Here is a 12,582-nt window from a genome sequence, read left to right on the forward strand (position 1 = left end):
GTTCCACTAGTCAATTGACACTAATCGTTATATTTTGGATATAATTAGCAATTTAATTATGAAGTATAAATAATAAGTAGATATTGATGTTAGTTAATTACATTATTGCGCTTTATATATATAGTGGGTTCAATAATTGGTGCACCTTGTTGTGCAAAATAAAGTTACAATTACTGCTCATTATTCTATCTTTTGATTTCAGCTATCTCTGTTGTTTTTTTAGCCTTTGTCTTCCTTCTCTTTCTCTCTATGCTACTTTTTTAAGTTTTAACATTGCTATAACTTTTTTAAGGTGATGATTACAACGTAGACTATCAATATTAAATATGCTGACTATGTTTCCTTTCACAAAATGCATGCTGTGCTACTCTTTGTGCTTTACATCTAAATTTAAGAATTAAAAAAATTCATGAATTTTAATTTCTTGAATGGTCATGAAAATAGTATAAAAAATAAAAATTTCTTGATTTTTTTTTTTTAATATTATCAGACATTATAGAGCATGTTGATGTAAAAAATGAAAAAAGTGGCGTATAAATTAAGACAGATGAAGTTTCGAGAGCTCAAGAGTGGCCTAGACGACGACTGTTGCAAGTGATAATTTCCGGGGGGGGGGGGGGGGGAAGTACACAAACAATCATTTTTAGAGATGCTATTAGAGGTGCTCATAAAAACTCGAAAAATCGAATCAAACCGGAAACCAAATCAAACTGATAAAAAAACGAAACTTTTTGGTTTGGTTTGATTTTAGTTTTGAATTTTAAAAACCGATCAAATTTAGTTTGGTGTTGGTTTTAATCAGAAAAAACCGGAAAAAACCCGAACCAAAATTTTAATGGTATTATTACACCTCTATATATGTATATTTTTATACAAAATTTCAAAATTTTAATGGTAAATGTTAATAGTTTGCACTTTTAGTATAGTTCTTTACCTTTACATTCTAATTTGATTGATAATTTTCTTTTGTTAAGTGTAAGAATCCATTTTGTGTTAAAAATAATATATTTTTAATTAAGTCCTTAAATTATTCATCACTATTTGATTCAATTATCATCAATATATCTTGGTAAATAATAGATTTCTCAAAGGGCAATTGATTTGATAGTGTTACGTTGAAAATATAGTCGTCGGAATATGTGTTTGGTAATGTATGTCTTATATTTAAGAAAAAACCGACAAATAACCGAAAACCCGACAAAACCCGACATAAACCGAATCGAGAAAAAACCGACTTAATTGGTTTGGTTTGGTTCTAATATATGAAAAACCGACTTACTTGGTTTGGTTTCTTTTAAGGGAAAAATCGATCCAAACCGAACCATGAACACCCCTAGCTGCTATTTAGGGATTAGTTAGTACTTATTTTGTCTTGAAAGTTTGAACTAAAAATCCTAATTTCATCACAATTTAAGTATTTGTGTCCTGAAAAATTCAACAGAAAAACTGAAATTCAGGACGCATTGACTAATTCCTAAATAACAGCCTTTAAAGTGGCTACTTGATATCATTTCTATGAAATTTCCCTTTAGGCAGGGGCGGAGCTAGCATAACACTTGCGGGTCGGCCGAACCCGGTAACTTTGGTCCAAGACCTGTATTTGATTTAAAAATTTCATTGAATATGTATAAATTATTAATTTAGAACCCACTAACATAAACGAATTAGAATCCCGAACCTACAAGTTTTAAATTGTAGCTCCGCCTCCGCCTTTAGGAAATTCCAATTGTTTGGGCATGTATGGTAGCGACCAAAAGAAAAAGATTTTTTTCTTCTTATATATACTATCTTTAAGGCCTCACACTGAAGTGGTTCAAACATGAGAGGGCCAGAATTGAAATGCTGAACTGATACAAGGCTTCCTGGTTTATACTATTTGGTTCAATCCAATGAACAGAATTTGGATCACAGCATTTTATGGATAGATTTAATGCAGAGTAATGTCAATGCTCTAATCCTTTCAGAATAAATTAACTTGTGGAAATGTGACTATTGCAGTCTCCCTTTCCAAAATAAATTACAGTAACTACTGCATTTATATACTTATGTATTCCGTAGATTCCAGATCTTTAAGGCATATAACATGCCTATTTTCTAGATGCCTGTATGTGTGGACAACACCATTTGCTTTTACTGTCCTATTACCTTGTTGGTGCTATTGTTCGTTTCTTGCTTCCTTTTCTGTTCTTGAGCCGAGGATCTATTGGAAACAACTTCTCTATCTTCATAAGCTAGGGGTAAGGTTTGTGTATACATAACCCTCCCCAGACTCCAATTGTGGAATTTTACTGGGTTTGTTATTGTTGTTGTATATGTGTGGACATGAAGATTAAGTAGTAACAGGGACATCGATTTGTGTACCTGTTAACAGTAGCGGAAGTCTTGGAGAACTTGCTTTGATCAATTGCTCAAGTCCGACTTCGTCTCTCTTGGAAACGAAATACTTTTCACAAACCAGATGTCTTCTTCTTTGTTTTGGTGTGTTTCTATCTTTGTAGGGAGAATTGCACAGAGTATTAATCTCTGAAGAAGGAGGGCCAAAATTATATAGAGAAGGGAAGTTGTCCGAGAAAAAACCACCGAAAAACTAATCCACGCTGATCCCACGCTCCCACTTTCTTTGTAACGTGCGGTAGTTTTATTTTTTTAGGAGTTAAACCTTCCCCAGGTAACTTCCTCTAATCATATCTCCTTTACAACGGCCGGGTTAGTCCATATGGGCGCCCCGAACCCAATATCCAACAGGACAACTATGTTCCTATGATGATATTATTTCAAGAATCTTGACATGGCATGCTAAATATAATTTATATCATCAGTATCCCCATATATAACTTAAACAATTCCAACAAAAGACAACTTGAAAGTTGTTCAAATAATATGTTATTTACTAGGCTACAAACCTTCTGCATATTGCTGCAGAATACAAAGGACATATTTATGGAACTCAGCCTCTATGTCAAACCACAAACAGTATAAGCAAAGACAACAGCAACCAGATACATAATGTATCCTGCGTATTCTATATACGCTTGCTGTATCCTGCGTATTCTATATACGCTTGCTGCCAGGAAGATCGATCCACTGAAGTTGGAGTTCGACCTCTCCACATTCCACATTTCTCAATCTGAGGCACATATCTTGCACAACTTTGTTATCTTGCCATACAACTTTAGTCTCTTCCGACAGACAGTTTGACCTGCACGGCGTTACTCTTGAGATTACTGTGCCACATGGGAGGCCATCTAAGTTCATCTTCAGAGCATCTAAAAATGGTTTGATCTCAAATTCTGCATCTCCCATTTTGTCATCCATGCTGAACATATCGTGATCGTATACAGTCTAGAGGCAAAGATAAATGCAAAATCAGAATAATTGAAGTGATAAAGGATCATCTCAGAGCATTCCTAAAAGGCTTATTAGACAAGGAACATTATACTCTACAGAAAAGATAGGTTTTATCGTTTACTATCACCAGCAAATAAGAAACTTTACCAGCTTAACAGGAAGATTTGGATCTGAAACAGAAAGGGTCAGATCTTCATTCCACTCAGGGTTAACATCCTTGTTTATAACTCGCGTCTTCAGTTTCTGTGTTCAAATTGTAAACATATGCAAGTTAAAAGTTGGCGCAAGAACAATTATAGAGACTATAAAAAAAAGGAAAGAATTTGCAATTAAATGCCACATTGCAAGTTACTTATCAATCATGTCCCAAACAGTTTGAGATTTTGTGAATCTACTCATAAGGATGAACGAAAATAAGTACTACATATAGGTATCCTCTGATTTTGCCTTGCTACAACGATAGCTACGTTAGAGAAATGATACCGAAAAGGAACGATAATAATATACTGCAATAATATTATTTGTGAGCGGAAATACACCAACTGGCTTGAGTCGTGCTAGGCACCGTCCTAAGAAATTATTTCAGCAGTGTGAAATATTTCTCCAGGATTAAACAAGCTTACCTCTATTTTATTTAGAGGATTCAGGAATCAGCAAAATTAAATATTATACAAATCCAGCTAGTAGGAAAAAAAAACAACTAATGTATAATGTTAATTGAATATTATAGAAAAGGAATTAGAAGGAAGAAGAGAGAGACGTATGAGAAGGATTTCTGATGATTGAAATTGGCTTAAGGGAAGACCCTTTTATAGGCAAAAAAGCTTAAGGCTTTTCTTGTCATTTGTCAAGTATGATTGTCAAGACTTGCATGCATCTTGCCACATGGATGACCATTTGTCCACTTTACTTGCATGCATCTTACCGTCCACCTTTTTGGAAATATCACAATAGTTCTCCCATATATTTTCAAAAAATTCATAAAAGAGGAGTAAGGTTTGCTGGATTTGTATGGTCCAAATGCAATATGTTTGGTGTCTTCTGGACTATGAACCAAACTTAGATCAATAAAATTTAACTCACAGAATTACTGATGAAATATAGTATTTCTATGAACCAATAACTCTTATTATAAGTCAGAGATTTTATCAATCACATTTCGACCCTTGGTAATTTTGTTGTTCAACACGGTTTTGCACCTAATAGGCCATGCACATGCCTCGTTATTCATAAGAGCTCTAGAGACTAGGCCAAAATCTCATAGGAGCGGCCTACTCCACTCTCATATAGGTGAATTCATCAAGTGTATACTGCTTTTAAATACACCATTCATAAGGACTATGAATTTCATTAAGAGTTATAACTCAGCCTCTCAATTAGTAGCAGTCAAGCACTCTCTTTTAGTGCTTCAGTGCCAATATCGACTTGTTATTACCCATATGAACCTACTTTATGGGATCTCCAATCACATAGGTTGGGTTTCCATCTCTATTGACAACATATCGGCCTTAACCCCATCTCTTTTAAGGTTTGAAGAATTAATTTTCTTCCCACGGGTTTAGTCAGAGAATCGGCCAAATTTATCTCTGACTTCACATAGTCAATGAAAATTATTTCATCTCTCAACAGCTGTTTTATGGCATCATGTCTCAATTTCATGTGTCTACTTTTACAATTATAAGATTTATTCTTTGTAATAGCTATTGCCGCTTGACAATCACAATGCATAGACACATGAGACAATACGTCCTTTATTAAAGGGATATTAGCTAAGAAGTTTCTTAGCCACTCAGCCTCAGAAGTCAGAACCAGCTAACTCCAGAGCTATAAACTCTGATTCCATAGTCGATATCGTCTGTTTAGCTGATTTCCACGATATTGCACCATCACCAAGGGTGAATACATAACCACTAGTGAATTTTGTCTCATCTGAATCAGAGATCCAGTTTGCATCACTGTACCCTTCTAAAGTCGAAGGAAATCTACTACTCCCTCCGTTTCAATTTATGTGAACTCATTTGACTAGGCACGGAGTTTAAGAAAAGAGAGAAGACTTTTGATCTTGTGGTGTAAAATGAGGCACATATTTTTGTGTGGCTATAAATCATTGTGTAAAAGTAACTTATTTCCAAATAAGGAAAGAGGTCATTCTTTTTGACACGGACTAAAAAGGAAATATGTTCACATAAATTGAAACGGAGGGAGTATATAGGATACCATAATTCAAGGTTCCTCTCAAATATTTCATTAGTCTATCTAATGCAGACCAATGCTCTCTTTTGGGATTATGAGTATATCTACTCAGTCTACATACATCATAGGCTATATCAAGAGAGCCTTATTTAGACTGAGCAACTGAGTCACTATTATTCTTTTTCAACTTAGACTTAGCATCAAAAGAAGTGCTCACAGATGTGATATTAAAATATTCAAACTTCTTAAGAAGTCTCTCAACATAATGTTCTTGTGACAACATTATGTCATCTTCACTCCTTATAACTTTAACTCACAATATCATATTTACTTCACCCAGATCTTTTATATCAAATTAGCAAACAAAAATAATTTAGCACTTTGCACAATATTTAAACTTGTACCAAATATAAGCATGTCATCAACATACAAACATATTATCACATAATCATTGTCTACCATTTTAGTATAAACACGTTTATCCACCTCAACTGAAGAAAAGCCGTCTCTCAGTAAGACTTGTTCAAATTTCTCATACCACTGTTTAGGAGCTTGTTTAAGGCCATAAAGAGATTTAATTAATTTACAAACTTTATTTTCTTGTCCAGGAATGACACAGCCTTCAGGTTGAACCATATAAATCTCTTCTTATAAATCACCATTTAGAAAAGCAATTTTCACATCCATTTGGTGGATAAAAAGCTTACGGATTGAAGCTAAGACAATTAAAATTCGAGTAGAAGAAATCCTAGTCATTGGTGCAAATGTATCAAAATAATCTATATTTTGTTTTTGAGAAAAACCTTTTGCTACTAACCGAGCTTTATATTTATCTAAAGATCCGTCAGGATTAAATTTCTTTTTGAAAATCCATTTACAACCAATAGGCTTTGCACCAGGAGGTAAATCAGTTAAAATCCATGTATTATTTTTCTTAATAGAATCAATTTCAACTTTTATTGTCTCTTTCCAATATTTAGCATCTGAAGAAGATATAACATCAAAATAATTTGATGGTTCATTATCGGCAAGAAAAGTTTGAAAATCATTTCCATATGAAAAATATTCTTTCCTAGGCCTTTTACTCCTTCTCAATTCCTCATTAGAGGTAATTCCACTATTTGTTTCAACAGGTGTATGAGAAATTTTATCAGATAGTGGAAAAATGTGTTCAAAGAATTCTACATTCTTTGTCTCAATTATAGTATTGCAATCACGTACATCACTTTTTAAAACAAGAAATCTATATGCAGCACTATGTTCAGCATATCCAATAAGCATGCAATCAGCATTTTATGAACCTATTTTTCTCTTTTTAGGTTCAGGCAAAAGAACTTTATCAAGACACCCCACACTTTTAAATATTTCAAGTTAGGTTTATAGCCTCTCCACAATTCATACGGAGTTTTGTCAATTCTTCTATGTGGTATTCTATTTTGTAAGTGACATGCAGATAAAATAGCTTCACCCCACAAGTTATCAGGAGCATTAGAACTAACTAACATAGAGTTCATCATCTCTTTCAATGTTCTGTTTTTCCTTTCAGCTACTCCATTTGACTCAGGTGAATAAGACGGAGTTACTTCATGAATTATTCCATTCTTTTCACAAAAATCATTTAAAGATAAATATTCTCTACATCTCTCTGATCTAATTCTCTTGATTTTTCTACTAAGTTGATTTTCAACCTCAGTTTTATAAGAAATAAAAGCATTAAATGCATCATCTTTATTTCTAAGAAAATACAACTTAGTATATCTAGAAAAATCATCAATAAAAGTCACATAATATCTTTTACCACCTCTAGTCATAGTCTGCTTCAAGTCGCCTAAATCAGTCTGAATCAAGGATAACAATTCAGTTTCTCTATTTACGAAAAAACAGGTCCTTCTAGTACTTTCAGCTTCAGCATATATTTCACACTTGATAATATTATTTGAGTCTAAACTAGATATTAATCCTAGCGATTGCATTTTTTTTATATACGCGACATTAACATGTCCTAGTCTAGCATGCCATAAAGAAATTGGCTCAACCATATAAGCAGAGGAAGATGCATTTTTATTGCTAGTATCGGAAATATTAAGCACAAATAAACCATGGTTACAATATCATTTTTGGTCAATACGACCTCATTATTTTCAAATGAAACCTTCACTCCAACTTTTCCTAATAACCCAATAGAAACCAAATTGGTTTAGATATTAGGAACATGCAATACATCACTCAATGCTAGAGTTTTACCAAATGTGCGTTTGAGAAGAATTTTTCGTTTCCCAGAAACACGAGTTGTTCTTGAATCACCAAGATAGCTAGTTTCTTCTCCTTTCTCAACTTGGATGTAAATGTGCCTAGTAGCACCAGAGTCTACCACTCAATTTCTCACATTGACCACATTATTTATTTGAAAAATAACCGTAATAATTATATCATCCGCTTTAGTCAAATTTAATTTTGACTTAGCGAGATTATCATTTATCTCAACTCTTCTCTTACATTGAGGTGCATTTTCTTGAAGGTTTTAATATTATCATTGGATATGTAACCATGTCTATTCACATACCTGTCTTTGGACATTAGTGTCTGCTAAAGTTGTGGATGAATAACGTATTTGCAACACCATGGTCATCTGGCAGGACAACTGGAACAGTAGCAATAGAGACAACACCAAAATTGGTAGCACCATAAAAAAATTTCCGTAGTAGTATTACTTGTCATAGTTTCTTAGATTGTAGGGAAATTACACGGGAAAATAACAACAGCTACTATATAATCCTTCGTTTCATAAAGCTTAGTATTTCGATTGAAGCATGCATTATGTGCATAGGATAAATATTTTGCATCTGGTAGAAGTAACTGAACATTAGGGACATACTTTTCTTCCAATCATTAATTTAGAACATGTAATCACTAAAATCATACTGTTCTTTTTGGAATCTCAGAGGAGTTTCGCCAAAAAACAAAACAGTGACTTATGTTGCATATTGCAGCAGCTCTGCAAGTCCTAGAATGTCTACAAACGGTTTTAGAAATTAAATTTACTTCTCCCTACCTTTTCCATCATGAAACGAAAAGACTTCTCTCCATCTGCGATGAAAGACGGACCTTTTAAACTCATTCTAAATCGCAATATATTAAAATAGCCAAAGGCTAAAAATTAAAGTGTTGTACTATCCTAATCCTAAGAGTAGTAGCATTTGTTAAATTAAAGGTTTTATCTCTCTAGACACATGAAAGCTAAAAACAATCTACTAAGCCAAGTAAAGCAGTGATAAACCACGTAAAGCAGTGATAGATACAGATGAAATAACTTATCTAGCCACAAAGTAAAACTCTGATGCACTCTGCTCCCGATCTATTCTCGCCATTAACGGGTATCATTGGCTCAAACAAATACACAAGTGAGATAAGACAACATCGTATCAGTTACATAGCATATTTCCAAAAGATAAATGCTACCAGGTGATGTAAATTTTGAACAATTACTAAAAGCACATGTCTCCTCTGTCGCACCTTCAGGAAGTCAACGACTAAAGATGGATAGAAACATTGAACACTGTACTGAACTCAACAATCCCTTCCCAACCCCCTTTTTACTACAAGTCATAACTTACAGGGCCATCTGAATTGAATATTCAACAAGAATTTCGAAGCACGACAAAGACCACAAGAATAGTTAACGCTGCAGAACATGATCCTAGTTAGTTCCAAGTTAATAGCTTAATAATGGTACGCTATCATCAGATATGAAAACGTAACAACATAACTATACCTAAAAGTGTTTATAATTTTTACTTCGTGTGATTTATATACAAGTTTAAAACTAAAGCTCTTCAGATATCACATTTACTGATTATATAGACTCCAGTGCATAAAGATTGGAGGCTATTCCAGACCTAAAATAAATTAACTAAATTAAGCGAAATAGTCTCTCTATTCTTCGGGGTAGGGGTAAGATCTGTGCACACATTACCCTCCTCAGACCCTCACCACTAGTGGAATTTCACTGGGTCGTTGTTATTGTAATGGTTCCAGCAGTTTGACCTTTTAGATGTGAAAACAACAATATTTGATCTTTTTGGAAGCTATGGGTTCGGCCGTACACTATTTGTTCTGAGAAATTCATTAAATACGTATAAATTATTAATTTAGAGCTCAGTAATGATTCTGAATCCTGAACCCATAAATTTTAAATCCTAGTTACTCAGCACAGATCAGGCAATGGGTGATCAAAACATCATATGATACATCTCCATGCAAACAATGATTTCATAAGTTCAATACCCATTTCGATCCATTTGGACCCGTTTCAGAATCAAAAAATAAAATAAAATTATAATAATAACCCAGACGATTTAAAAATTAAAATGGAAAGAATGGCGAGGATGAAAAAAGAAAGAAGAATAGTGGAGAGTGCCTACCTGTTTACCCATCTTGACAACAACGTAAGGATCACTGCTGCGGACATCGCGTACAGCAAGGTTTACACCTCTCTTGATTTTTATCCTTAAAAGACCCAAAAGGTTGTCCATTTAAGGATTTCTGGTCCTGCTTGATTTGTTCTTCCCTCCTCCAATACTGCTTTATGCTGTCTTTGTTGATCTCTCAATCTAGTCTCCCCTCTTTATATAATTAAAAAATAAAAAACTATTATAACCTACTTCTTGATTAATATTAGTACTAGTAATAATTAATTAACAGGATAAGTCAAATCTTAATTTGTTTTTATGTTTTTGCTCTTCTTCTTTTTTCCTTAACAGCTTCCCCACCAAGTGAAAATCTTCCTCTAGTGAATCTGAAAAAATGGGAAAAACAAGGAGTTATTTAAAACCAAGTACATAAATTGGAGAAAAACACCCAGAATTTAGATACTTTACGAGTATGAAACTATGAATCGAAGAAATGAATTATATTAATCCACTTCAGACAAATTAACAAAACAGATATTACAACATTAATGATAATATTTTGCACTGCATGCAATCAAATATCAGAAAATGAAATGTTACTTTTCCCCTTAGGGGTCACAAGTGGCAGATGAAGAACAAGTTCATTTCTACGCTTGTTTAATGTTGAGGCCTGCACTGCATATTTTAACATGTATGAGACAAAGGACAAATCATGTGGAAGGAACCTCTAATCCAATCCAATTTTATATAAAAAGACAAAGACAGCCCGGTGCACGGAGTATTCCGTGTTCATGCAGGATCGGGAAAGGGGCAGCTTACCCTAATGCAAGCATCGCTAGTTAATTCCACGGTTTGAACCCGTGATCTATAGGTCATACGGAGACAACTTTCCAGTTGCTCCGAGGCTTCCCTTCCAATCCAATTTTATATCCTTAATCATTTACCATTCTTTTATTGAAATTGACTCATAGATCCAATTGCAATCAGACGAAAATTTCTGATGAAAACTAAATGACTTGTGGAAGATGGAAACAATTGAAATTACATCTTCATATGTCATTAATCAAATGGTGTTTGATACTTACATTTTAGGATCTTCTTTATGGATTACGTTGCGAGCGGCTGCCTTATTATGGCCGAGAGGAAGAAATAAAAGGAAGTTGTTAAGGTAATGCCTATTGTTTATTTCTTGGGGGTCATGGAGTTACATCACATGTAAAAAAGGAAAAGGATGAAAGGCAGGGCAAGAAGTTCGAAAATATGTACATAGTTTATGGTTGTGGCTCTAATATATTATATGCCATATTGTGGGTTGATGAGTCCTTATTTCTAGTCCACTAGGCAAACGATTTTAGCGATCGATGTGTATAATACCTAGAGTTTTTTCATGATTTTTTCAATTTATAATTTTCCCGGGAGAATGAACGGTATTAATAATATTAGGCCACATAGAAGGAAAAAGGTCTAAAACCACCTTGAACAAAACTTCCTTCTAAAAGTCGATCTCTCTCGGTGTATATTAACCTAACGTGCGCATCCATGTGGAAGAGGACTCAGATTCCTGCTCAAAAGGTGATCGAAGCAAGGGACACCAGTAAACAAATCTCAGCACGACGAAGAAGCGGGAAAATCAAGGAAATCATGCAATAGTGGAGGTTAATGGCAACAATCAAAACCTAACAATGGCAACCAGTGAAGTTGAAACTGAGCAAAATCGAGGTAAGGAAAAGGCAAAGAATCAAGATTCTGCACCATGCAGAGTTGAATTACCATCACAATTGGAAATTGATAAAGCAATTGTAGAAGACATCAATGGAAAACTAATGGCGGGAAGTAATGAAACAGTGCAAAAGGTGGCAAAATCAAAAACTGTTGTACAAGAATGAGAGGAAAGGATACAGGTACAACATTCTCTAAGTAATCAATTACGAAAATACACTGGTAGGAAATCATGGGCTGACGAGGTTGAAGAAGAATTAGAAATCAGGGTTAAGCCTTCGATTTGGGAAAACTTTGACATCACTAAAGTTGCTAATGTTTGGTTTAAATTGGAGTATGTGAATCCAAGAAAGCATGGGGAAATAACAACCAGTGAAATTGAATTGGAGGATATCACATCTGAGATTGATTACTGGAAGAATGCCATAGTCTGTTGTGCTGGGAGCACATCCACCTTTCAATGTGCTTAACAGTTACATACAAAGATAGTGGGGGGAAACATGGCATCAACAAGGTCTCAATGTTGAAAAATGGAATTGTGTCGGTGAGGTTTGATACATCAGTTGGAAAAAATGAGGTGTTGCAGGGAGGGATAAACCATTTTGACAATAAACCTTTCATCGTTAAGGAATGGCACACGGATATAAAATTTACTAGGGAAGAACTCTATACTATTCCCATTTGGGTGAAACTACATGGTTTGAATTTCAAGTATTGGGGTCCTAAAGGGTTTAGCAAGATTGGGAGGATGATAGGTAAGCCTCTAATGGCTGACAGGAATACTGAAAACAAGATTGGGCTCAATTTTGCTAGACTCCTTATTGAGGCTGATATGGATTCTCCCTTACCAGATAAGGCATATTTTAGGAATGAAAAAGATTCACTTGTAGAACAGAGAATTCAGTATGACTAG

General features: G+C 34.4%; 1 protein-coding gene across 1 annotated transcript; it reads right to left on the minus strand.

Moving 5' to 3' along the window:
* Nucleotides 1-2,797: 2,797 nt before the first annotated feature.
* Nucleotides 2,798-11,199, minus strand: LOC104243011 (protein C2-DOMAIN ABA-RELATED 4-like). Its single transcript, XM_009798125.2, has 4 exons — nucleotides 11,036-11,199; nucleotides 9,963-10,336; nucleotides 3,496-3,591; nucleotides 2,798-3,342 (listed from the first exon to the last, which is right to left on the minus strand). The coding sequence occupies exons 2-4, from the start codon at nucleotides 10,071-10,073 to the stop codon at nucleotides 3,052-3,054; spliced, it is 498 nt and encodes a 165-aa protein (XP_009796427.1). The 5' UTR covers nucleotides 10,074-10,336; nucleotides 11,036-11,199; the 3' UTR covers nucleotides 2,798-3,051.
* Between the last annotated feature and the right edge of the window lie 1,383 nt (nucleotides 11,200-12,582).

The sequence above is a fragment of the Nicotiana sylvestris genome, chromosome 6 (genome assembly GCF_000393655.2).
Source record: "Nicotiana sylvestris chromosome 6, ASM39365v2, whole genome shotgun sequence".
In the NCBI taxonomy this organism is placed as follows: domain Eukaryota; kingdom Viridiplantae; phylum Streptophyta; class Magnoliopsida; order Solanales; family Solanaceae; genus Nicotiana; species Nicotiana sylvestris.